Source organism: Myotis daubentonii, chromosome 10 (assembly GCF_963259705.1).
Source record: "Myotis daubentonii chromosome 10, mMyoDau2.1, whole genome shotgun sequence".
NCBI classification, from domain to species: Eukaryota; Metazoa; Chordata; class Mammalia; order Chiroptera; family Vespertilionidae; genus Myotis; species Myotis daubentonii.
The window spans coordinates 21,993,945-22,020,942 of NC_081849.1; the positions used below are offsets into that span (position 1 = coordinate 21,993,945).

At 44.5% G+C, this 26,998-nt stretch overlaps 1 protein-coding gene across 1 annotated transcript in view; it reads left to right on the top strand.

Annotated features, from left to right (window-relative positions):
- Positions 1-26,998, top strand: part of SND1 (staphylococcal nuclease and tudor domain containing 1) — a 457,273-nt gene that overhangs the window by 281,662 nt on the left and 148,613 nt on the right. The window contains exon 15 of the mRNA XM_059711713.1: positions 8,210-8,351. Within this exon, the coding sequence (XP_059567696.1) occupies positions 8,210-8,351 (142 nt within the window). The remainder of the gene's footprint in view (positions 1-8,209; positions 8,352-26,998) is intronic.

Sequence of the window (26,998 nt, forward strand, 5' to 3'; positions counted from 1 at the left end):
TGGATATTTTGAGAGCATGGACATATGGAACTGTCACGACAGTAAAGATAGTAGAACTGTTGTATCATCCCCCAGAATTCTTCTGTCCCCTTTGGAATCAACCACTGATCTGTTTTCTTTCCTTACAATTTGAAAAAATGTCACGTAAATGGAGTTATGCATTTGAGATTCGCCCTTGTTGCCTATATTCTTTTCATTGCAGAATATTTCAGTGTGTGAGAGTACCACAGTTTGTCCATTCTGTGATGAGGGAGACTTAGGATATTTCCAGGTTGGGGTGAGTGCAGGTAAATTCCGGCCACATTCTAGGGTCCTGAATCTGTTTCTGTAACGATTTGACTTTCTTTTAGTGAGACTGCCGTGATTGTCAGAGTGCTGCTCTGCGTTTTTTCACGATAAACACAGGGTTGTCTCTTCCCTTAACATTTGCCAAGTCCTGGTTTCTTTTCTCAGTATTGTACCCATGAACAGGAAATAGATGGTGAGCAAGACCAACCAAATGAAAATATTTAGATGCCTGTTCTTTGCAGGACTCCTGAGGGCCAGCATATTCTTCAAATGTTGGAAGATTTAGGGTTGTGCAAGTCTGATTGCAGAGACATTTTTTCCCTCCACATTTGGGATATGAAGCTACGCTTACCACTGACAGGCTCTGCAGCTTCCTTCCCATTTGGGAAGCAGACCATGCCAGCTCCTTCTGCCCTTCGGTCTGTCCTTAGCTTGCAAGTTTGGAAACGGCCATCCTCCCTTAATAATTCGTAAAGGAGTAGAGTTAGGAAAGAAAATGGAGAGTTGTGTTGTGTGTTGAGGACGCCTCAGGTTAGAGTGCCAGCCTCCCACGCTCGGCTTTCTTCCAGCTCAGTGCTCCTACAACTGTCCTCTGGATCCGTGCTCCCAGGAGCGGCGCCCGGAGCCTGGAACATGGCTCTGCTCCGCTCCGCCCTGAGCCTGAGCGAGCTGCCAGCTGAGGACACAGTGTGAGAACTGCAAACTGCAGACAGCACTGGATGAAAGGTTATTGATGGCCTAGCTTCCGCACCTTTCTTTTCTGTTTTCTTATAATTTTGTTTGTTTTTCAGTCAGTGTTTTTCTCTAGGGTTCTCCCCTGTGTTCACTCACTCCTGTTAAACTTGCACCTCACTGAATTTTGTGCCCTCTCCCAGTCTGCTCACACACATCACCATGAAACATCGATAGCCAGCCAGACAAGATTGGGTTCAAATTTTTTAGTGCTTTGTGGTATTGTTGGAGCTGGACAAGATTCCCAAGTGTGCCCCTCCCACCCCCCGCCAGGGCTCCATTTATACCAAGAGATTATCTTGGTGTCCAGCTGGTTCCTTACAGAGATTCATAAGCTCATTCCGGGAATTAAAGTGTCATTTGGGCTGTAGGAGCCTAGGCTGCGGAGGGAGGAAGAGTGTGGAGTGATGGGTGACGTTTCTGCCTTGCGGGTAGGGGACATACTTACGATTTGTCTCGCGGATAGCTGCAGGAGTACCTCTCCTGGTCAGGAGGCCCTGCACGGACACTAGTAGATGACTGCGGCAATGAGTTACCACCACGCACCCTGCAGTGACAGTGTGTGTGCTTCAGTGTCCCTGGCTTCAGTTCTGATCTCCATCTGGGTCTCCTGTATGCCTGGACTCTTGTACACACAGATTTTGCGGCTTCACTATTAAGGTTGGTTGGTCCCAAACAGCATAGTGCTCTGGAGTCCGTTAGCCTCAGGCCAGTCAGCCCTGTAAGGACAGGCTCTCTGCCCTGGCTGGGGAGACACTTCCTGTCTTGCTGGAGTGGCCAGCATAGGACGTGGCTGTACCTCCAGGAAGCTTCATCGAGTTTGATGCTCTTTCCTGTTCAGTTTCTCAGGTGTTGGTGGAGTGTCCCCATGGAACCGTAATAAGCTCTTGCATGTATTTGTTTTTAGTTCTTTTTCCTATGATGTTCATCAAAGAGTGATTGTGATGATGAGAACTAATTAGTGAGCTTCATTATTAACAGTTCCCATTTGAGACTTGCATGTGATAATCCTGAGTGGTTAATTGTTAACTAATAGGTTTATTTTGATTGCCATTTCCCTGTGCTATCTTGTGTGTGTGGTGATGTTCCCCTTACCAGTGTTAACTGTGTTAATGCCCACTGTGATGGGTATTTTCTGTGGAAAAATCATAGAACTCATTTTGCTAACATCGAGCACAAACTGACAACCTAAAACCCGGTTCCAGAATTCACAGAACTTTGATTTATGTCAGTTCTGTTCTTCTAGGATGCAGATGACCTAGTTGTCTACATAGTGTTCTCAGGACCTCGGTCCTGTACCTGCGAATAAGGAACCTGCTTCCCCTGCTCTCCCCCGACGCCCTCTCCCAGACTTGAGGATCCACAGTACTAAGTTATTGTAAACATGTATCTGCTTACGCAGCAAGATACTTCGTTAAGATAAGTTGCAATCTGTCTACTGAAGGGGATTTCTTTCGGTCCTTGACACACACCCACATTTGGAAGAGGTTTGGGCTGACAGGCCAGAAGTGAGGGGATAGTAGGAGGGTATAATTAAAGTGTCTTTATAACCTTTCTCTCTCTCTCTAAGGACCATCCCTGCCTGTCTTCAGGGTCATTCAGAACCTTGCTCCTAGAAGTTTGAGATATAGATGTTAACATCCTTTGAAATGAAGTCACCCCAGGCACATTTGTTGCATCATTACTTTCTCAATTTCAAGGTGCATTGAGGAGGCAGAAACATTCCTTAAAGAGATGCCATCCACAATAGCAGGTTAAATGTAGCTAATGTGTCCTTAAATTAGCCTTTCTAAGAGTACAGGAACACACTTATATGGTTTGTTTTGGAGTACAGGTAATGTGAAAACTAGCAGTGCAATCAAATAGACTTATCTGCTCAGAAACAGTTGCTTCTTGATTAGCTACACTGTTGGAGGGGAATATTGGTAGAGAAAGCATTAAACTATGGCTAATTTACTCAGATTCTCAAAGCCTGAGCCAATGTAGTACCAGGTAACTGTGTCAGGCAGGTTGTCAGACCTGTAAATAAACCACCTCATAGGAAACCGGGGGCTGAGAGTCCCTGCCACTAGATATGGAGGCAGAAATGTTGGGTGCTTAGTAGTCTTCCTCTGAAATCAGCATTCTCTTGTAACCCTTAGTGTTACCTCTTAAAATCTGAGGCCTTTAACTTTATTTTAAAAAATCTATACTAACAAAAGGGTAATATGCTAGTTAGACTGGATAGACCGGACGTCTTCTGGACGTCCTTCTGGACAAAGCCACAGCAGCTGAGAGGGCTGAGGGCCGGTGGCCCGGTAGAGGCGGTGGCATGGCCCGGTCATCACGGCCCCTTCCGCAGAGGCAGTGGGAGAGGGGGCTGCGTGCTCCCAGTTCCAGTGCTGCCCCTTCCGAAGAGGCAGTCGCAGAGGCTGGACAGGGTGCAACCTGCTGTGCCTCACCCTCCCACAGCCCTTCCCCCAGCCGGCCTGGCCCCAGATCGCCCCCCACCCACCAGTGGGCAGGGGCCAGGACCAGTGCTATGAAGCAAGGGCTGAGGGTTGGTAGCCACAGTGGCCAGCAGTGGCAGCAGCACCAGTGTGATGGGGCGGTGCCTTCCCCTGATTGGCCCGGTCGCCTCCCCCAGAGGGAGTCCAGACTGTGACTTAGGCAGGCCTAAGCTGTCAGAAGGACATCCCCTGAGGGCTCCCAGACTGTGCAAGGGGGCAGGCCGAGCTGAGGGACACCCCCCACCCCCAGTGCACGAATTTTCGTGCACCGGGCCTCTAGTACATCATATAATTATCTGACCACTATGTACTACACCTCACAACTAATATAAAATAATATTGAATATAAACTGTATTTAGAAGGGGGAAAAAAAGACCATCTGAAGTAAAGTTCCCAAATTAAAGTATCTACCCAGTCTCTGTCAGGAAAAAACAAAACAAATATAAAATGAATAAACATGTAACCCCTCACCCTCCACCCCCCAAATAAACAACTCTTAAAGTTGTCCCTGATAGGAGTTACCAAGCATAAAAATTATACACTGTATGGCATTGGATACATTTGAATTCAAGTGCTGCATATTAGTGTTTTGTGATCTTCAATAAATTATGTAACCTCAAACAAATAAAAAAATAATAAAATCTTTTTATCTGTATAAAAAATAAAATACATTTCAAAGTTCTAAAGTTAAAAGAAATCCTTATTTTCACTAACTCTCTCAGTATAGGTCCTTCTTCAGGATTATTGGAGGAGAATTTAAAATGTCATGTTAATGACATCATTTGAACTTTATCACTTCATCATCGTCTGTAAGATCCATGTGGCATCTTTGATTCCTCAATAGGGCCTAAATTGGTCTCTGTTATATTGTTTCTTGTAATCGTGTTCTCTTATTTACCGTTTATTGCAACCTTAGAAATGAGTATAAGAGACTGAAGCATATTGCTCTACTTGCACAGGCTCTTTGGAAGGCAAATCGTTTGACCACATTTAGTCAGTTTTATAATAATACAGTCAAACTCCTAATATGAGTAATTTTCATAGCTAAATTAGCAGAGAATGATTTATGGCTACATCACCTGACAAAATTTGTCAGTTGGTCTTACTAGCCTTTTCATTTGTGCCACTGAAACAAATATTAAAGGTTTCAAGAATTTTTATATTGCAAAGGTACATGCCAATCAAAGGAAGTGCTTGAAGAGACATTATTGTCTGCCTGTGACTGAGATTTGAAAGAGCTGACATCTTTTGATTGACTTTGTAAGAATTTTTTATTCCTAAAAGCCTATCAACTTGGGTGGAATTTCTTTCTTGTCCCTAGATGGGTGGTCTGTAGACATAGCATCTTCTTCAAGCCTTCGGAACACTTGCCTGTTGAGGATGGGGGAGCTCCATGTGTTGTCTTACAGTTTTGCTGCTGGAAATAAACATGGCCAATTCTGATAGGTCTTTAAAATTTGCTTTTATGCCTTCAATTGACATAGTTGGCTTTCCCTTCTAATCTTTGTCATAATCAATGGTGTGACAGATTCTCTTTGCTGTCTTCCCATGTGTTGTTTCTGGAATAGGACTGTTGTAGGTGGAGACTTAGGAGGAGTCAGAAGCATGTATTTTTTCTTTTTCATGTTATTATTACATGGCCAAGTGTAAGGTACCTTTGCTTCTCTTTGACCTCCGGACCAGCCTGGTACAACTTCCTTTTTAGTATTAACATTATGTGTGCACATCTTTTTTTCTGATAAATACATCCAAAAGATGGTGGTGAGCAAAAGTCTCTTTCTGAAAACTAATAGATTATTGTAGTCTTTAGGGAAAGGGCCTTCTCTTCAAAGACATTAAGTTGCCTCATTATTTGCAATAATCAGTTTGATAATTGTTGTTGACTTACTGGCTCAACTCATGAATAATGTCCCATATTCAGACAAGTATGGCAAAACGGTTTTAATGAGGTAGTGCTTTCTTACCCATGGAACATTTGTCTTGCTTGACTGTTCTGGACTTCAGCCAACTGCCAGAAAGGCCTTTTCCCACTGTATATGTAGAGTGGAATATGTGTTGCTTAAATGTTCAATGAGAGGAGTTTCCAACCCACTAAAGCTCCTTGTGCCATTACCTTTTTCCTATGTGCCATTAGAGACACGGAGAATGGATGACCGTCTCTCCTTTTCTCTAAGAATCTGTTTGAAGAGAAGGATGAATCTCATTACTATAAATATTGTTTTCACCCCAGCCTACCTCACTGCTTCCGAATGAGCAGAGCCCCTTTGGCTGCTGTAAACACTCTCAAATATTTGATGGCCTCTTAAATTTTCATTATCTAATGTGCATTAATTTAGATACAATAGCCCTGTTGCTAGGAGCAGAGTTAGCAAGGAAGAGCTTAGCCTGCTTATGTTGCAGGTGTTAGGACAGTGTGCAGAGTTTGCTGCCCTCAAAGGGAGTATGCAGTTCTGCTGGCTGGGCTGCAAACCACAGAAATTCTGACATCCAGGAACTGTTACCCCAGCACATGTGGTGTGATATTTGGATCCTTGCTTTTTCTGTCATCTATTGAAATAGCTTGAGAGACTGAAAAGATTGGAAGGCTCTACCTCCTCTCTAGCTTAGAGCTCTGGGGTTCTAATGCCCATGATTTGGTACTCTTGAGGGTAGAATGCATGCACTCACTTCATGTGGATGTGTGAGAAAAGTTTAGAAAGTGCTTTTACAGTGGTTTTACTGTTTCTACTAGAGGCCCAGTGCACAAAATTCATGCACTGATAGGGTCCCTAGGCCTCCCGGCGATCAGGGCCAATCGGGGCCTTCCAGCTCTGGCTGGGGCCTTCCTTCATTCCACGCCGCCCCCTGGTGGTCAGCACACATCATAGTGAGCAACCAAACTCCCGGTCTCCTCATTGAACTCCCGAGGGGACACTTTGCATGTTAGCCTTTTATATATATAGACTAGAGGCCCGGTGCACAAAAGTTTGTGCACTCGGGGGGGTGTCCCTCAGTCCGGCCTGTGCCCTCCCGCAGTCTGGGACTCCTCGGGGGATGACCAGCTGCTGGCTTAGGCCCACTCCCCGGGGGGATTGGGTCTAAGCTGGCAGTCAGACATCCCTCTGGCAGCCTGGGAGCCCTTGGGGGATGTCCACTTGCCAGTGGGGAGCAGGCCTAAGCTGCAGTCGGACATCCTTAGCGCTGCTGAGGAGGCGGGAGAGGCTCCCGCCACCACCGTTGTGCTGGCAGCAGTCAGCCTGGCTTGTGGCTGAGCAGAGCTCCCCCTGTGGGAGTGCACTGACCACCAGGGGGCAGGTCCTGCGTTGAGCATCTGCCACCTGGTGGTCAGTGTGTGTCATAGTGACCAGTCATTCCCAGTGGTTCTGCTGTTAGGGTCAATTTGCATATTACCCTTTCATTATATAGGATAGAGGCCTGGTGCATGGGTGGGGGCCAACTGGTTTGCCCTGAAGGATGTCCTGGATCACGTTGGGGGTCCTGCTGGGGTTCCTGGCCAGCCTGGGTAAGGGGCTGAGGGCCGTTTTCAGACTGGCCACACCCCGTTCAGGGTGGGGGTCCCCGCTGGAGTGCCTGGCCAGCCTGGGTGAGGGGCTGAGGGCTGTTTTCAGGCTGGCCAAGGCCCCCAGCGTGGACCCTCACCCCATGAGTGTGTGTCCAGCCTGGGTGAGTGGCTGATGGCTGTTTGCAGGCTGGCCACAGCCCCCAGCCACCCTAGCTCCCAGTGGAGGCTGTCTGGAAGCAGGTATCTGGAATTTATTTATCTTCTATAATTGAAACTTTGTTGCCTTGAGTGGAGGCCGCAGCCGGCCAGGGCTGATGCGAAGCTTGGCTTCCTCCATCGCCGGGGCAACCAAGCCTCCTGCTTGCTCCAGCTCCCTGGCTGCCAGCCGCCATCTTGGTTGAGTTAATTTGCATATAGTTGCTCTGATTGGCTGGTGGGTGTGGCTTGGGCATAGCGGCGGTGTGGTCAATTTGCATGTTTCTCTTTTATTAGATTAGATAATTATTTGTATTGTAATTATTTTGTGGGATTGGTCCCCAAGGACACATCCTACTGTTACAGATTTCCCAGACTGGGAACAGAGCAGTGTGCCAAGGTCCTGGCTCATCCTTGAAAAGCTCCAAGAGCAGGGCTTGTTGTACTGGTGCCCAGATAAGTCTGCGTTATTCGCTTCTATAAGACACAGTGACCCCTGGATCTACATAACGTATTGAAGGTGGAAGATGAACTGCTTTGGGTTTCCTGGGAAAGGGCTTAGGGGCTATATCACACAGCCTGAGGGTCACGTTGTTTCTTAATGAAAATTAAAGGTTAAATTAAACTACATAGAAGGTTAGTATTGATCTCTCAATTTCATGTAGAAGAAATAGGAGCTCTTTCCTGTCCCAGAGAAGGAGTGAGATTATCATTAAAGCACCTTCCTCACTTGTATTGTATATCCACTGGTTACTTAGTAACTGAACAGAGGGAGGCAGAGAGTCAATGAGAATGTTCAGAAAATTTCTGGTTAATTTTATCTCTTCTGTGGAAGTCACATGGATATCTAGTCTATGTCATGTTTTTAGGAATGTCTAGTTTTACAGAGTTATTGGCCTAGCTTCCCATGGTCTGCTAGACTGTGTCCTATACCAGAGCTAAAGGAACATTAACCTGAATCCCATTACATGTTTAAGGATTCTTTTTTCCTTTCTCCACTAGGATACCCAAAAAGCAAAGCAGTTCCTGCCCTTTCTCCAGCGGGCAGGTCGTTCTGAAGCTGTGGTGGAATATGTCTTCAGTGGATCTCGTCTCAAGCTATATTTGCCAAAGGAAACTTGCCTTATCACCTTCTTGCTTGCAGGTATGGTTTATGTGTTATGTGTTGCTGTGGAAATTCTTCCTGGAGCTCAGAAGTCATTTCCGGAGGTCACATGCCTTCTTTCCCCGTGTCTTACATAGCCCTGTGCCCGCCGGATGCTTTCATCTCTGAGATTTGAGCACAACATTTCTAGATTTGGTCCTTCTGTCACTGGTCCCTCTCCTGTTCCTCATTTCCACCAATTTCAGGACGCAGGAGTAGAGTAGTTTAAACAACAGCACAAATCCTCACACAATCTGAGAGAAGGGACTTCCAGGCACAGAAAACGCCTATTGATGGAATTCGCACAGTTGGTATTTCCTATTTGGAATAGGGCCCGCCCCCGCCAGGCTAGTCCTGGGCAGGCCTCAGAGGAGCTGAACACCTGCCTTGTAGCTCCCCAGGCAGTGCCGGTTGTCTCTCTCTTATTCTTTTCAAATGTCATTAGGATCCTAGTCCTTGATGAAACCTCACATGACATACCTTCGCAGGCTCCTGCACTGAGGTTGGCATACTATGGCAAGCCTTTCTTTCTTTGCTGACTGAATTACATCTTTCTTATCCTATCCTTTCTAGTAGCTTAATATTTCATAAGCCAGCAAGACTGTGTATAAATTGTGCTCTTGGAACAATTTGTATTTATGCATTCATGGAGCAAATCTCTTCATTTCTTCCCTATTGGTAAGTAACAGCCATTTATTCAGTCAGGACTTTTAAGAAGCTGTAGACTTAGAGAGAAAGTGTCATTTTACAGTGGGGCATTGACTTACGAGTGTCCCGACTAACGAGTTTTTCTAGATACGAGCCGTCTCTCGGCCGATTTTTTGCTTTGAGTTGCGAGCTAAAATTCGGGTTACGAGCCAGCTTCAGATACCCCACCGCCAGTTGGCGCAGCGAACGTCACAGTGAACGCCACAGTGAACGCCACAACATCAGCCCAGCATCACGTGTCTCACTCGTTCACTTTATGATTTGACATACGAGTAATTTGAGTTACGAGCTCCGTCACGGAAGGAATTAAACTCGTAAGTCAAGGCCCCACCGTACTTCAATACCCTGCTCCTCACCCCATACACACGAAAACACTCTCTCACTCACAAAGGACTTACTCTCCTGTGTTATCCCGATGCGCACTGTGTTTCTGAGGCTGTCCTGCTGCCTCAGCGTTGCTTCTCTCGTGTTCTTGAATAGAATTGACCTTGGGGGACACAAAAAGGGCGCCCTGTTTGTTGTCCCTGCCATGTTGCCTCAGCCTCCCGCTTCTAGAAGGCACTGATAGTTTCTTTTCTGTCAGGGTCTCCCTTGGCCCCAGCTAAATGGATTGTTGTATGACATAAAGCCCTCCCTGAACACAGGACCGTCCCTTCTGGCTGAGGCTCTCGCACACTCTAGTTAATGACCTCTCCACAGCGCTGCAGGCTTCCTGAGGGACTAGTCGAAGCCTGACACAAAGCTAGAGGCAGCCATGAACGAGAAGGGCCGCAACAAATCCACACCTCATTTCTGCGAATGTGTGCTGTAGTTAACGGAGGGGGATTGTAGCAGTGCGTGAGTCCTTCATGCAGCCATTTGTGCCCTTAGATTTCTGTAGCAAAATTCTTAGCAGTAACTTCTTGCTGTTACAGCATTTGAGGTGTATATTTATCTCATCCTTTGCTCTCTACCTGCACAACAAAAGCTTCTTTTTGGCATCGTAGAGCTTCATCCAGAGGTGTGAAAGAAAAGCAGTATTATTCTTTTTTCTGGGAAACTTGGCCACAGATCTGTAGGGGAAAGAAAACATTGTAGCTCTGTCTTCTAAACTCAAAACTGCCTGAATGGAGCTGGCTTTTAGCTTGGATCTATCTTGGTGGGAGTTTTTTTTCAGAAGCCTTCTGGTTGTACCTTACTTAAACACCGCAGTCTGATCACTCAACCCGGCATCAGCTAGTTCTTCTGTGGACTTGGCATTATTCTAAGCTTAGCAATTCAAAAGGCATTGCCTGAGTTCACTTACATTCTGAAAGACAGATTATACAAGCAAATGAATGATAAAAATATAAGCTTTTACATTTGTCTCCTGCCATACTATATGCGCTTATGTTATGCATCTTCTGGTTTCTTTAGAAACACGGCAAGGATACAGGACATTGAAGTCGTCAGAGAAAGCAGATCTCTATTTGAATCATGGCTCTACTCTACACAGGCAGGGACTTGGGGAGATTACTTACCCACTTCAAGCCTCAGTTTATATGTCAGTCAACCAGAAAGAGTATCATGCCCCTCAGGATGGTTATGAAAGTATCATGAGATGAGAGAAGGGTGCAGAACAAGCCTGCCATAAAGCAGATCATCAGCACATATATTTCCTTCCTCATCCCCTCACAAAGACTTTGTGAGTTCATACCTAGAGCTTTCCTTAACTCTTGTATGTAATGGCCCTAGGTCATAGTGTCCATGGTAGAGCCATAGTTACCTACTGATGGAAATAACTCAAGAAAAGGCACTATTCTAGTCTCCTCCTGACTGATGAGCTCACTGAACGGAAGGCAACTGGCTTTTCCTGTGAGACTTTGGAGCAAGGAATTCTGCATCATCCTCGTAAGACTAGGTTCTAGGTCTCAGGAAGCTAGCAGTGGTTCTCAACCTTCCTAATGCCATGACCCTTTAATACAGTTCCTCATGTTGTGGTGACCCCCAACCATAAAATTATTTTCGTTGCTACTTCATAACTGTAATTTTGCTACTGTTATGAATCGTAATGTAAATATCTGATATGCTATATGTGTTTTCCGATGGTCGTGACCCACAGGTTGAGAACCGCTGTGGGTCGACAGACCTGTAAACAAACGGCAGTGTTGGGGACTAGGTGAGATAATAGAGTCATTTACAATGCACAGAAGTAGCACAAAGACGGAAATGATTGGTTATTAAGCCAGGCATCAGAGAATGCCTCCTTGAGGATCTGATAGCTGAGCTGTGTTTGGAAGGACAAATAGAAGTTTGCAATGTTGGGGGAGTGTGGAGGTGGAGGTGGAGAGGAAGGCTCGAGGTAGAGATTACAGCATGTGCAAAACTGTAGAGGTCTCGGATACCCTGATGAGTCCAGGCAACCATGAAGCCTTTGGTATCAGTGGAGTATAAACAGTGAGGATAAGGGTGGTGGGTTGAAGTTGGAAATATAGACAGGAGCTAGTCTTTTTTTTTTTTTTAATTGTTGTCAGAGCTAGTCTTCTTGGGTTAAGAAAATTCATTTTGGTGGATATATTGGACTAAATGAGGCCGGGGGTTGGGAGAGCAGTTAAGAGGCAAGAGGGATGGAGGCCTGAAATCTGGCAGTGGGAAAGAAAAGAGATTGGGAAAGTATTGAGGAGGAAGACTTGATAATTTGGGAAATAACTGGATTTTTTTGATCGGGGAAAGGAGATGATGTTAAACTGTGGGAGAGAAAATAAAGCATTATTTGAGTGGGCAGAGTGTGATATCTAAAAGCAACATGAAAGTAAGAACAGGTTTTAGGAAAAGATTGTTGATTTGATTTTAGACGTGTAATATTTGAGGTCAGCAGAGGGGCCTAGGCAAATTATTCATGTGGAGGAGCCATCAGCATACAGGCAATAGCTAAAACAGTTGCAGTGGCTAGAGGACCGGTGTAGGAAGAATAAACACCCTAGAAAGTTCTGACCTGTGAGGAGTAGGCTAAGCATTCATACATGGTCGAAGAAAATATGGTCCAAGGATGGAAGAGAGTAGTCTTTGGAAATGGGGTAAGTTAGAATTCCAAGGAGTTAGCAGTGTGAGATTTTACCTAAAAGATCAAGTAGGTAAAAACTATGAAGTTATTTTCTTATTTATCACTTCACTCAATTTATCACTTCACTTGCTGATGCACTCAATTTATCACTTCACTTGCTGATGACCTTTGTCAGTGCAGTTACATCAAAGTTGAATCAGTCAAAGGCAGATTACAGGCAATTGGGGAATAAATGTGGGAAATAAGGAACAGAATTAAAAATAGACTGCTTCTTACAAAAATCTGACAGAATGGAAAAGGAATGCAGAAAAGTGAAAGCTAAGGGTCAAGGTAACATTCTAAGGATGTCAGCATTTGAGTACTTTTGTAATTGTAGTTCTTATTCAAGATTGGAACAGAATGTGGCATGTATAGTTGGAAGTGCTATTCAATATACCTATTGTTTTCATAATACCAATTACAGAATGTAAAACTCAACAAAATCTTTTTGGCAAATGAGAATATTAAAAAGATGGAGTGAGAAAATATCATAGGCAACATGAGAACTACTGGTCTGATTTCTGAGGAGAAGGAACTAAGAAAGAATGTAGAGGAGTGACTAATAGAGTAGTGACCTGGAAGAGATGGAATGAATAAGATGTATGGAGGACATGGGTGGGGGGAGTATCCTTAGAGAGAAGGGCCCCTGGTTCTCTGAGACCACCTACAACTCTGAGAGTGAGTGGACACACAGCACGGTATTCATGCTGTGGAGTTGTCTACCTACCTACTCAGTGATCCTCAGGGCACAGCTTTGCAGCTCTCTGTGTGGTCTCTGCACCATGTAAGAATGGTGGTCTGCTAGAAATGATGTCTCTGCAGCCAGGAGAAAGTTGGGGTTGTGATTCTCAAGGGGAAAGTCAAGATAATTGCTCGGCAGCCCATATGTGCTGCTCTCATTAATCCCAGCCTTTTGGAGAGCCCTCTGGACTTTAAGGCGAGGTGGACACTTTCCATTTTTATGTGGCCTTTTTTAGGCAGACGGCTCCACAGCTTGATAGGGAGTGGCATTTGGCCCAAGCCAGCTGGCCTCCCTGTCACGGTTCCTGCACCCCTGTACGTGGGATGATTGCTTGGTCAGATGGGATAGCAGGTGGGGCTGGGCAGCGTCAGCTGTAGCTAACAGGTTAGTGCCTCCTGAAGGCTCTTGCCCTTTAGTCCTTTGAGCACCTGGCTTAGGTTTGGTCGGTGAGCAGGTGACCTTACACCATCAGAACTGAGACTGTTCAAGGTCCCTTCGCCTGCTGCTTTGGCCGCCTCCTGTGCATACTTACCGCATTCCCACATTCCTGGAGGCAGCCAGTCCGTTCTGGTCCTGAGTTGATAGGAAGTCAAGAACCCAGGCAGCCTGCATTTGTTCAAAGGTATTCTTTTTCCTCACCTAGTGTTTAGTGAGCTCCATATAGTCCCTTCCAGTAGAACAAAAACAGTTTACCAGCCATGTTTATTTTTAGTTTACTTTCGCTTGTCATGTGTGTCCATTTTGCTTAGTTTTTTGTCTGAAGGGATACTGAGGCACATATTGGCAAATTGTTTGGCTTTTGATTCTGATTTTTATTTAATAGCACCATCAGGAATGGAGTGTGTCCTACTGCTATGACCTTTATCTTACATGTCCTTATTTTGAATTACTTTCTTAGCTCTGAGGTATATGGGTCATGTCGAGGGCACAGTTCAGGAAAGTTGTCCTGTTGGCTGAGCATAGCAGGTATTAAGTTAGTGCCTATAAACCAAATGCCTGAAATAGAAGAGAAGAATAGAGGTTTCAATGTAAAGTAGTCTAAGGAGTCTTATATCAGATTTGGAGTCTTCTGCTAACTCACTGAGTGGGCCCACCCTGTTCGCATTTTCATGTTATAGAGGTGGGACAGCGGTATGTATGAGGAATTATGGACTGAGGCAGGTTTGGGGTGGGGAGAGTGGAGTCAGTCACCTTACTTGGAACTCATACTGCAAACTACCTAGAGGGCAGCAGCTGCCTGGCAGGGGGGTCCCATGTGCATCACAGCAGGTGACTTATGATTAACCAGCTACCTAGTCATATGAAACAAGACTAGAAAATGAGACTTCCCTCTGCCTACCCTTTTGCATTTTCCAATACTTTTTTTTTTTAATTACAGCTCCCCTCTGGAGCTACATTATGACAAGGGAAGCAACAAGAAAAGGTTCTAGATATCTGGGCTTTGGTAAATATTGGTGGTAAATATGTGAGAGGTGAACTAAAAGTTTGATTGTGTGTCCTTCCACCCTGAATGCCTTTGAATAGAGTACTTCATTTACTTCTTCCTCTTTAACGTCTCATCCTATAGGTATATCATCTACCTCTTTCAATAAACTAAAAACTTCTAATGGGAGAGGAGAGGGAACGTGAACAGAAATATTCTCCTCATCTCCTGACCCCAGGATGGTGGATCCCCATTGATTACAAGTGCCTAAACAAATTAAACAATTAAAGCCAATGTATGTTTAAGAGAGAAATCCCATTCTGCTATCACAGAGGTGCTAATGAATCAGGCTGTTACTGTGGTTGTGTTTGCTGGGCTTCTATTCTTAATTAAGCAATTATAGGGTCTGCTGATACTTATGAATTTCTTTCAGATGCTTTAATTGAATTGCAACTAAATGGATTTGTGTAAAATGGGGTATTCTTTCTCTTGGGACTTGCCGGTTCGAGCCTGTCTCCACCACCTACTTGCTTTCAGGTGGGCCCCATAACTGGAAATGGGCAGCTTGACATGAGACTTTTCAGAGGCTGCTGTAGTTCTTTGCTATTAAAGATATCATTGCATGAATTATATAAATTATGTTCTTGTCAGGAGATCCTGGAGTGTCACTTGTAGGTATTAGCACAGTAAACAGGTTTGGAGAGCCTTTTTTAATGAGGCCAAGATTCTTGCAAACCTGCCGTAAGAAAGGTAGTCTTTGATAGATGATGGATGATGTATAAATTAATGAGATAGCTTCTTCTTTCTTGAATAACTTTTAGGGTAGTGTCAACAACCATACGGAAAACTTGAACAAGGGGGGGAAAAGGAGTTGTAAAAAGGATATGCAACATCATGAGAGCGCATAGAAAAGAACAATTGGGGAATGGAAAAGACTTCCTAAGGGAGATGGCATTTGAGGATCCAAGAAGATCTGGAACATTTTCCTTGGGTAAGCTGGGTGTGATTAGCCTAGGTGAGTGGTTGGCAAACTCATTAGTCAACAGAGCCAAATATCAACAGTACAACAATTGAAATTTCTTTTGAAAGCCAAATTTTTTAAACTTAAACTATATAGGTAGGTACATTGTTATTAACTTAATTAGGGTATTCCTAAGGCTTAGGAAGAGCCACACTCAAGGGGCCAAAGAGCCGCATGTGGCTTGCGAGCCGCAGTTTGTCAACCACGGGCCTGGGCAAAAACAACGTAGCCTCTATTTGTCCTGAGAAAGAGTTGCCTAAAAGAAATGGGTGTACTCACCAATCATTTTTCTCTCTGCTCTTGTATGGGAATGTCAGTCTCCTTCTCAGCTCTCCTGCTGTTGAGTATCGCATGCTCTGCCCTCAGCTTCCAGTGTGCAGGCATACCATACCATCGCCCACTGGTCAGGTGGATGAAAGTCAAGCCTACGATTAGAGCCTGATTATCTCCCATCTTTAGATCATGAATCATCCCCAGAATGAGCCTCATCATGCTTGTGGGTCATTCAATTGCATGGCTGTTAAATAATTTATTTCCATTAGGCACTATGCTAGGAATATAGAAATGCATAAGATATCTTCCCAGCTTTCAAGCAAAGTAGTTGTTTTTATTGAAGCAAAGAATATATAAGAATGAAGAAAAACATACATTTTTGAGACAGGTTAAGAGTAGGGGAAACATGTCTTAAATACCATGCAAATGGAAAATCAGATTTTTATAAAACAACTAGAAGCCCGGTGCACAAAAATTTGTGCACTGGCAGGTGGAGGGGGTCCCTCAGCCCAACCTGTGCCCTCTCACAGTCTGGGACCCCTCAGGAGATAACCACCTGCTGTCTCAGGCCCGCCCCCCTGGTGGCAGATGGCACGCCTGATCCCGCAGTGCCTGCCCTGTCTCCCCCGGTCGCAGATGGCAGGTCTGGATCCCGCGCTGGGTCTGGCGGCCGCTGGGATTGTGCTGGCGGCTGCCCTGCCCCACATATGGCAGGCCCGGATTCCCCGCTGGGGCGATCAGCGGCTCGGGATCGCACTGCCGCCCACCCTGGGCCACACATGGCAGGCCCGGATCCCGTGCTGGGGCGGGCGGCGGACAGTGGCTGGGATCGCGCTGCCGCCAGCCCCAGGCAGGGCGGCGCAGTGGGATCTGTCTGCAGTATGCAAATTAGCCGCCATCTTTGTTGGCAGTTCATTTGCATATCACACTGATTAGCCAATGGGCGGTGTAGTGAAGGTACGGTCAATTACCATGTTTGTCTATTATTAGATAGGATAGCAGTAAATATTGTGATACTGGCAGAAAGTCTACAGCCCTAGTCCATAACCCAGAAGTACAGTATCCAGAGAGGGGCAGAGCCGAGTGTGGGCTCCTCCTGGGTCAGAGCAGGCCTGGAGTATGAGGTTACATCTGAGGACCACCCTGTAGAAGGACAGACCTCAGCACACTGCAGAAGGTTCAGAGGAGAGTGACCAGGATAGTAAGAGACCTAAATGCCAGTTGGCCTGGCAGCAGGAATCAAAAGACACTTCCAGGACACAGTGGGGTATTTTAGGGTGAAAGGGGCAGATATTTGACTTGTTCAGTAGCCATTAAGAATATTTTTCTGATTGAGATAGAGGTAAGAAATAGAGACATCAATGAAAATAATATTTGTTCGGTCTGGTTTAATGGCAGTCACAGACCTTGGAACTAGCACACTTAAATTCTGCTCTCCTGCTTCCTAGTTCATTTCCATCAGACCAGCCTGCATATCTTGGGGTGATGCTGGGACCTAGAGGTGAGGGAGACAGCAAGACCCATATGGCAGTTCTGTACCTGCCTGTCTAGATACTAGGGGAGAGCTAGTCCTATTGGTGGCACCACCTTCCAGGGAGAAAGTCTGAGGATGGTGTGGCCTCGTAATTGGGATGTTGAGCACTCACCATCTCAGTTGGGTTTTTTGTGCCTAAGAAAAGAAATATGATCATTTATCCCCAGCTTTTGCATTACATTGATTGCCTCTGGATGGATCAAAGTTTAGTGGAAAGAATCCTCACCTCCCAAGTCCTTTGACTTCTGCCTTTTACCATTGCTTTTTACTCTTGCTTTGGAGTTTAATATAGATGAGACAAGGGAAAACGGTCCTGACAGGATCAGGCCTATTCTGTGTAGAGCTAATAAGAGCCAGGAGAGTGTGGTTCGAAGGGTGAGACATCTGGGCTCTTCCTTTCCTTACCCTCCCCTCTACTTTAAGGTTCTTTCTGAGTCTCTGGAAGGTTATCTAGGATGTCTTCCACCTGGCGGGCAGGGGGAGAGGAGTGGGCACCTCACAGCAGTTAGATGGCTCCTCTAGCTGGAGTGTTTCCAATGCCAGCAGCTGTCCCTGGTTGTGCCTAGATACTTCAGTTCTAATCCTGTTTTTGTGGTTTTCCCAGTAATATACATTTCCGTGTCGGTATTTCAATGCCATCTTGTCAACCTGTTGGCATTTCCCAGCAACCATTTAGTAGCGATGGTAACAAGCAGCAGCTTCCAGGATTGGGCTACTCACCGCTACCTCTGCCTGTGGGGGTGTCTGTCTGACCAGCCTAATGGTAGAAGATGGCAGGACCAGGAGAGGGAGTGTAAGCAGTGTGGTAATACGAAACTAAAGGAAATGCTTTGAAATCGTGTAATGGGCAGCCCTGGGGTGAGCAGTGCACATGCCTGTAAGACTAATCTTGGTTACTATGGGAACCACCTCTTACATCCCGCTTTCAAACAGCGTTATAACTGAATTTAAAAAAAAAAAAAAAAGTTTCTGCCCAGCTGGTGTGGTTCAGTGGTTAAGCAACCCATGAACCCAGAGGTCAAGGTTCGATTCCCACTTAGGGCACATGCCCAGGTTGCAGGCTTGATCCCCAGTAAGGGGCGTGCAGGAGGCAGCTGATCAATGATTCTCTCTCATCATTGATGTTTTCTTTTTCTCTTCCACTCCCTTCCTCTCTCTGTTTAAAAAAAAAAAAAAAGTTCATCATTGAAAAAATATCTTTGCACCAAACCCCAGGTGTTTGCTCACCTGAGATTCCTTTCAGAAAGCTTTCCTGAGCTTCCCCAAACTAATGGGCTGGATTTGCCAGTCTCTTCTTGGCTTTTTGTATAGATTTTGAGCAAATGGCACTAACATGGGAATTAGAACACACTAGGGGTCCGGGGCACAGCCAGCCCAAGCACACCGTCCTATCGCCCTTAAGAGGGCACTGCAGTTTCTCACTCAGGGGAATGCTTAGGGCTCTTCCGCATTCCAGCCCATGCGGGAGGCACTCTGAGGAAGCCCAAGATGCTGATGTAGGGCTGCCAGCCACCGACCCAGTAGGAGCAAGAGCAGGCCACAGTTCCTTTCGTATTTGGAAGGCTTCTGGGGCACTACCACTTTCTCTCTCAGTCATGCTTTTTCATGGTTAGAACTTTTTTCCTATTTAAATTACCCACTTAATACAGATCTTGTAAGTATGGTTTTTTAAAACCACCCTTTGCCTGTGGTAAAATAAATGAGATCTATACCTCTCTTCAGTGGCCTTTGATTTCTGGACATATGCTCCCTGCAAGGTTGGCTTACAGGCTTCTACATTTGGAGAACCTCTCTGTGTAAGCTTTCTGGATTCCCTGTAGTTTTCACTTATTATACTTACACTCTGTGCCTATACAATAGCAGTCCTGAATAAACCAGAGCAACTCCCATGCTGACCTTCACTCTATGTAGGACGCTATTTAAATAAACTGGTTAGTCTATGATGGGGAGAGAAGTTCCCATTTCCCTGCCCTGGTGTGCCTGCTTTTTCTGATCTTGTACATCTGCTAGTGATTTTTCTAGGGTTAATTTGGGTGTTTTTATTTTTAAATTGGAACATGGTGTCTGTCTCTTCTGTGTGTTTTGGATGCAGCCCCTGTGCTAGGCATGCGGTTATTAACTCCACTGATATACCAGTTCGCTCATTAGCATTTGCATTTTAAATTACCAACCAGAGCAGACGACATTTATGCTATATTTGTACCATTGCCGCCTTCATGAATGATGTTGTATGTGCAGGGAATACAGAAATAACTCCTCTTAGGCCCTGTTGTATTTTAGTCTTCATTTCTTTTTTACTCTTGATTCTCATTGTTTGATAGGGAATTTTTTTTTTATTCTTTTCCAAGTTTAGACCTATTTGTGAGTGCTCCTGATTGGGAAGTGCTAATGACAGACCAGACCTTCCCATCAAAATAGGCATATTACTTAGAGTGGCCATCTTCCCCTGACATGTGGAGCTCCTGGTAGGCAGTCTGCTTTGATGAGAGAGGTGGGAATTTTCTCGTCCAGTTTGGTTGTTGGGAGACATGGTAACAGATACTTGCTTTGGCTTGTATTTGTTCTCACATCTTTATTATTATTAATTTTTATTATATTTTTGTTGATTTCAGAGAGGAAGGGAGAGGGTGTGGGAGAGGGATAAAAACATCAATGATGAAAAAGAATCATCAATCGATTGCCTCCTGCACGTCCCCTACTGGGGATTGAGCCCTGGCATGTGCCCTTGACCGGAATTGATCCCAGAACCCTTCAGTCCACAGGCTGACACTCTATCCACTGAGCCAAACCAGCTAGGGCTCACATCTTTAATTTTTTATAGTTGATTAGTCAGTGGTTATTTATTAATACCTGCTATCTCCTGGTGTTGTGTTGGGGTTAAAAAGAAATAGAGTATGCTTTGAGGGAGCTTATTTTTAACAAGAAACATTTAAATTACACTATAGTACAGCACATACTTAAAGATAGCCGTGGAAAGCCGGTTAGAGGTGGGCTTCTTAAGTGCGAGTTGTCAGTGAATTCTCTTAGGGGAACTATTCCTCTTAGTGAATGGTACCTTCAGCACCTGGATCACAAGAACCAAGTCAGATGCCCAGTCGTGGACCCTGGACCTGGGAATGGAGCCCTCCAAGGCGTAGGTGTGTCCAGCTCTGCCTAAGCTAATCTTTGGCTGGTTTCTGGCAGCAGACTCAGGAAGCAGAGCTCCGATAGATAGGTCTGTGTTCGTGCCCATGCGCTCTTCTTTGTGACCTCCAGTTTTGGTTCTCTGAAGCCTGTTGCAGGAGCCCTTCCTCGGGGTGAATTCTGACTTTTAATACATATGAAAAGTCCAGGTTGCCACACTAGTAATTGTAGATGTGCATTCTGGGTAAGCAAACAAATACTCTGCAAGTGATATAAGCAATGTTTATTTTCCCCCTTCTCAGTAAGGTTTCTCCCTTGCAGTCCTCATTCTGCAGGTTAGCTGTTGGAATAACCAAGACATGAAAAGTTGAATTTGAGGCTCATGATCCAAATACAGACAATATGTTAGTTTTGAGCAGTGATGGCAAACCTTTTGAGCTCAGCATGTCAGCATTTTGAAAAACCCTAACTTAACTCTGGTGCCATGTCACATAAAGAAATGTTTTGATATTTGCAACCATAGTAAAACAAAGACTTATATTTTTGATATTTATTTTATATATTTAAATGCCATTTAACAAAGAAAAATCAACCAAAAAAATGAGTTTGCGTGTCACCTCTGACACACGTGTCATAGGTTCACCATCACTGGTTTAGAACCTGATACCATTAAGGTGTGTCATTGCCACACATGCCATTTCATACAATAATAAAAGGAATGACATGGTAATGGCATTCTAAGCCTACTCTCATGTTGACCCATCTCATGCATTACAGAAGCACTGGCCTTCTGATATCGGCCTCACAGTAAACCCTGCCATATCCCACTCTCCTTGTCCCATTAGTGAATAGGTCTTACCCATTGGAGTGAGTGCTGGAGGGTTAGTAACCTTTTTCCTTCAGTATTCTATCACTTGAACAGTTCATATCTACTTCACATTTGATACACGATTCTGATAATCTTGTAATTATTTCTTGCCCTGAAATCTGTGGATTCAGTTTTTCAAGAAACCCACACCAAGTACTACGAACTTTGGAATCAGATCTCCAAATGGGGTCTGTAGTCCTGTGAGGGACCATAGTCCTGGGAGGAATCCTTCCATTTTAGCATCTAAGAGTTCAGGGATAGCTCTCCCTCACCTCGTTACATTAGCTTGTCTTCCATAAGCAGAAGCACGCATGGAGTTCCTCTGAAAAGTTGACGGGCAAGAACTGTTCCCTCCCGCCGTGGTCCATCCTTCCATGGAGATGGTCTGCGCTTGGCACACTCTGTGTTTGCCGTGCCCTTTTGTGGCTTCCATGAGCACCATGCTTCAAAAGCAGGCCTTTGAGCCTGAGTCTTTGTTTCTTTCTAGTCTCTAGCTTCATTTGGTCTCTGTGCCTGCTACCTGGCAAAATTGTTCTCCAGAAACTAAGTTGTGGCTGACAAGTCAAGCTTAGATACCACGGAGGAGATGATTGGGCCCCGGAGACTTCAGAGTGGTGAGGCAGAGCTAGACCTACAGTTGGCTGGCGTCACCTGTGTGGTCAGATGAAGGTGCGTGTGGGTTGTGTTGTGGCAGGATCTAGATGCCACTCAGAGTGCTCTTTCAGGGGCACCTGTAAGTACCTGACCATGCTAATGGAAGCAGATGAGATGGACATTTCGCTAAATTGAGCGCCGAGGAATCCCACCAACTGTCTTTACTTTTGTCATGGCATTTGTTAGCCAGGGGAAGGGCTGATTACTGCAGCCATTCCACTTCCTGCTGGGCTGCTCCAGAGGAGAAGCGATGGGTTGACTGCGTTCCCTCAGCTGCAGGCCTTCTCGCCCCTTGCTTCGTCCTCCGCTGTGCCGTTGGCTCCCGACAGAAACCTTGAATTAAGTGCGTTAGGAATAAACTGCTTGAATGAGTTTGTGCAGATAGCTTCTCTCACCAGCTATCTGAAGTGTTTTTGAAATACATGGAAGCCCTTTGTAAGCTGCTTTATAAGCTGTGAAGTCCATTGTTGCTGCTCGCTGCAGCCAGCGTGCCTCTAACCTAAGTAATGTCGACTTGGCTCCGGGCCAGGGCTTGGGATTGGAAATATGAGTAAGCAGCAGATCCGTCCACCAGAGTCACTAGCAGCTGTTGCAGGTTGGAGGATTTGCAGAAATTGAGATCGCTGTTCCCAGATATTGGCACTTGCCTAGTGATGAATGACCGAGTCTGTGCGAGGGGACTCTGTATGCTTTCCTTCGGCCTTTTCTTCTCAGCACTCTATTGTGGCGCCAGCTCAATGGCCCCATTGTGGAGGAGGGTGACTAAATGGAGGGGTGAGTGGCCTGCCTCTACCATCATTCCCTCCCTCAATTGGCTTAAATGGAGACCTTAATAATAGCTCTTTGATCCCCTGAACTGGTTGTTAGGGCAGGAATTTCATGGCACATAGCACAGATGCCCAGGGCCAAGAATCCCGCCGCCAGAGGGCAGAGACATGGATTCACCTAAAAAAGAGTGACATGAACCCTAGTGTCCTTTTGCCTTAACCCACTCATCTGCACCAGATTAGCTGGGGAGGTAAAAGCAAAGACTAGAAAACTAGGTCTATTCTGATAAAGTCATTCATTTCTGACAGGATTGTCCAAGTGAAATTTTTAGAGGGTGATACCTCTTTGTGTACTTTCTTCCTATCAAGTACAGTCATGCATATTTATGCATATGCTGAAACCACGCTTACAATGCCATCTTCCTAGAGTTTAAACTTCAGAAGAACTGGCATGAACAACCTCTGTTAGGAGATATCCATTCTCCCACCTCTAACCTCCTCCACCATCACTCTCATGTCATCTTTTTATTTTCCTTATAGCATTTGCCACTATCTGAAATGATTTAGTTTATTTTTGTTTATTCTTTGCATTGACTGGATGTAAGATGCTTGAAGGCAACCTTGTCTTTCTTGTAACTGCCAAACCCTGGAATAGTGCCTGACCCATAGTCAGCATTCACTAGCTAGTTCTTGGATGAATGAATGAGCATGGCTCTGGGCTAACACTTACGTAGCTTATTTTAAAAATTCAGAAAGCAAAATAACAACACTGTTCCCGTGGAGAAAGTGCTGGAGCCACAGCAGCCCTAAAATGGCTAAGAGCGCCAAACTGGATTAAAGCTTACAATGAGCCATATCCGGTTTGGCTCAGTGGATAGAGCATCGGCCTGGTGACTGAAGGGTCCCAGGTTTGATTCCTGTCAAGAGCACATGCTTGGGTGCAGGCTCGATCCCCAGTAGGGGGCGTGCAGGAGGGAGCCGGTCAATGATTCTCTCTCATCATTGATGTTTCTATCTCTCCCTCTCCCTCTCCCTTCCTCTCTGAAATCAATAAAATTGTATATTTTTTTAAAAGCTTGCAATGATTCCTGAGTCACATAGCCTCTCTTAGCCTTGGATTTCTTCATAGAGAAGGTTGAATTATGTTTCTCTAGGGTTTTTCTGAATATCTAATAATAATAGCTTTTAACCTGAATCTCTAATAGCTTTTACGTAATGAGTATTACATGCTGTGATTAACTCATTTAATTCACAGCCCTATTATAGGTAGACCCCATTCCCATTTTATAGATAAGGAAATTGAGGTATAGGATGGTTAATTAACTTGCTAAATAAATAGCTAAGTATATTTTCTTGATTTTATATGTGCTATCATTTAGAATGCAATACCCAAATTGACATTGGACAAGTTGTTCCCGAGGTCTATTTCTCCAGTCTCCTCTCCATTCAGTGCTGAGAACCAGCCAGGTGCTGCCTTTCTTTTGGGATGACTGAAAGCAAAGCTTAAGAAGTGGGCAGTGGTAGTGGCCCCGTTTAGGAATTGTAGTAATGTCCTATGAGATTTTAGTTGTTTTGGAGTTTGGATTTGGTTTTTGGACCCACATATAACACCAGTAGGAAGACTTTTAAGATGAAAGCATGGCTAGGACGTGTGACTGTGAAGGATAGACCATGTCAGACCTGTGGGATGGGTTTATGAGCTGGTGCATTTATGGATAAATTAAACTTTAGCCCTGAATAAGCAATGTCCTAAGCCAGTTATTACTGCTCTGGCACTTCTAATGGGCCCTATGCAACTCTTATAAATTATTCAGCTGCTTTATTAATAAAAGGCCAAGCAACTTGCCTAGTCTTGGTGATATTTAACTATAGCTTAGAGAGAACAGGTTAGAGGGGCAGAATATTTGCTGACCACCCGGGAAACCTTTATAAATTGGAGTTGAAAGGGTTAAACCCATCTTGAGGAGCCGAGTTTTGAGAGATAATGCATAAAACTGTGTTGAAATGTTAACTTTGTAGATTCACAGGCTTTCCTCTGAGGAAATGCCTGCAAGGTTCCCTGGACTGACTGTTGTATCTGATACACCTTTCAGGGTATCATGATTATGGTGATTAAATGTCCCAGATAGCCAACATTTAAGCATTAGAAATTGTTGGGGCTTAAAAAAATAATAATTTTCATAACTTTTTATTTTAGCATAATATCAAATTTACAGGAATGTTACAGAAATAGTGCAAATATCTTTCATTTACTTTATTGACTTGTTAACATACTGCCCCATTTGCTATCAATGCATTTTTAGAATCAGATTTTTACCAGATTGCTTCACACATCTGTGAACAGAATAAAATAATTTTTCCATTCCATATAGAACATACTTACAAAATTTTTTGTGTGATTGCCAAATTTGGTCCCTGGCAGCCATTATTGTATTGGTGAGCTTCTGGTTTGGAAGATGAGCTCTGGCAATGAACATCCTGGCCTTTCCAGGGAAACTCCTTCTTTCAAGTATTCTGTTCAGCTTTCAGGTCAAGGGTAGCACTTCTGCAAGGTAGTTTACACTCCTGTTTGGAAGCCACTGGAAACATGCCCATCTCAGTCTGTCTTTATGTTTGCTGTCTGAGGTTTTCGTGTTGCCCCTAGAAATGCTGGGGGCTTTATAATCTTACTTCCTTTAAGATTTCAGTAAATAATGGATCAGATTAAAGCAAAATGATTCATTCATATATACCTCCAAGCATGTTTAGGTTCTCTTTATTAAAGGTGCTCTGAGAATATCAGTGGTTTCTTAATGAACTCTAAATTTACCTGAATCCTCACCTGCTGTAAGCTATGGGGCACCAGGGAAGCAGACTCTCAAGCCTGATGCTTCCCACTGTGCGAACTAAAAACCATGGCAACTCATTGGAGGGCCCTTCGTTGGTGAGTGGCTTTAATTTTATAACATCAAGAATTGTCACAATTAATGATTACCCCCATTATTAGCATTTGTACTTCTTAGTCAAGCATTTGGCCCTCATTGCTTTCCATGATCCATTAGAGCAGCGGTTGCCAACTGGTGGTCTGCGAGGCCTGAAAGGTTGGCAACCGCTGGTTTAAGGAAACCTTTGGAGCAGCAGTCGCCAACCGGTTGTCCGTGGACCACTGGTGGTCCGTGAAGTCCGAAAGGTTGGCGGCCGCTGCTTTAGAGAACTTCAACAAGATCGAAACCTTTCAGTGCAACAGAAATATTCAACTTAGGAGAGCTGGGATAGGAAGCCTAATTGTAGGGGAATAAAATAGGGGAAAGGTGAATCAGAAATATTTTAAAGGAAGTTGATAATATAGAAAGTTCACTGAATGAGAAATTAAAAGGCCTGGTTTCTCACCAGACTTCTGCTCATATAGAGGCTCTGACCAGGCTCACACAGGTGTCTGCTCCTTCTGTACTTTATAAGCTCTATCCGTCAATTGTTAATTCTGGAATATGGTCCTAGCTATATGGCCTTAGATTACATTAACGGATAGCAACCATTCTCTCAAGCTCTAAAGTGCCACGATCTTATTATGAACTCTCTTTTACTTTTAAATTTTGAGTTTGAAATCAAGTCAGCTGATCAATAAGTTGAGTTGATTGAATTTTTGCCCTGACATGAATGTGATCTGAATGAATAGATGACAGCCTAGAACAGCGGTCACCAACCTTTCGGACCTCACAGACAAGCAGTGGTCTGCGGACCACCGGTTGGCGACCGCTGGCTTAGAAGACAGCCAGTGTCTTCCCTCAGTTCATCAGATAAACAGGCTAATTGGATGACAGAATTTTAAAGTACCTGAGCTCAAAGGTGAACTAGCCAAGGGTTAATGGTAATGCCATTGATCCAGTTCTCAGAAGAGCGTTTAAGGCCCTAATGAGATGAAGACCAAGGGCTTCTGGGATAGCATCAGAGAGAAGTCAAAAAGCTGTGTGGAACTGTCTTCCAGCTTCTTTGGGGCAAGCTGCTTGTTTGGGGTGCCCCCTGTACTCAGATGGCTTTCAGATGTTCATGTAGGACCTGCATCCTTACATGGCCCAACTGTCTTACGTTCCTAATTCTCTTCTTGGTAGGATTATAAATGCATTATGATAATAAACATTGGCTTTATCTGGGATTGTTTTCTCTTCTTCATGTGCCCTGTTGTTTTTTTAATCTTTACCCAATATTTTTTCCATTGATTTTGAGAGAGAGAGCAACATCAATGTGAGAGAGACACATCGATCAGGGCCACATGCCCATTTTTTTAAAAGTTATAGAATTAAGCACATAACTTGAGAAATACATAAGTTTAAAATTCTGTTGGAATGCTGGTTCACCCACTTCACACATGAGGTACATTAAGGGATCACCTTTAACAACAGCCAATTAGGAATTGTCCATACTGCTTATGTACGGTGTGGGATTTTCACAGTTGCTATGAGAACCTCAACTTTTTCATTCCCTGACTCATTTTAC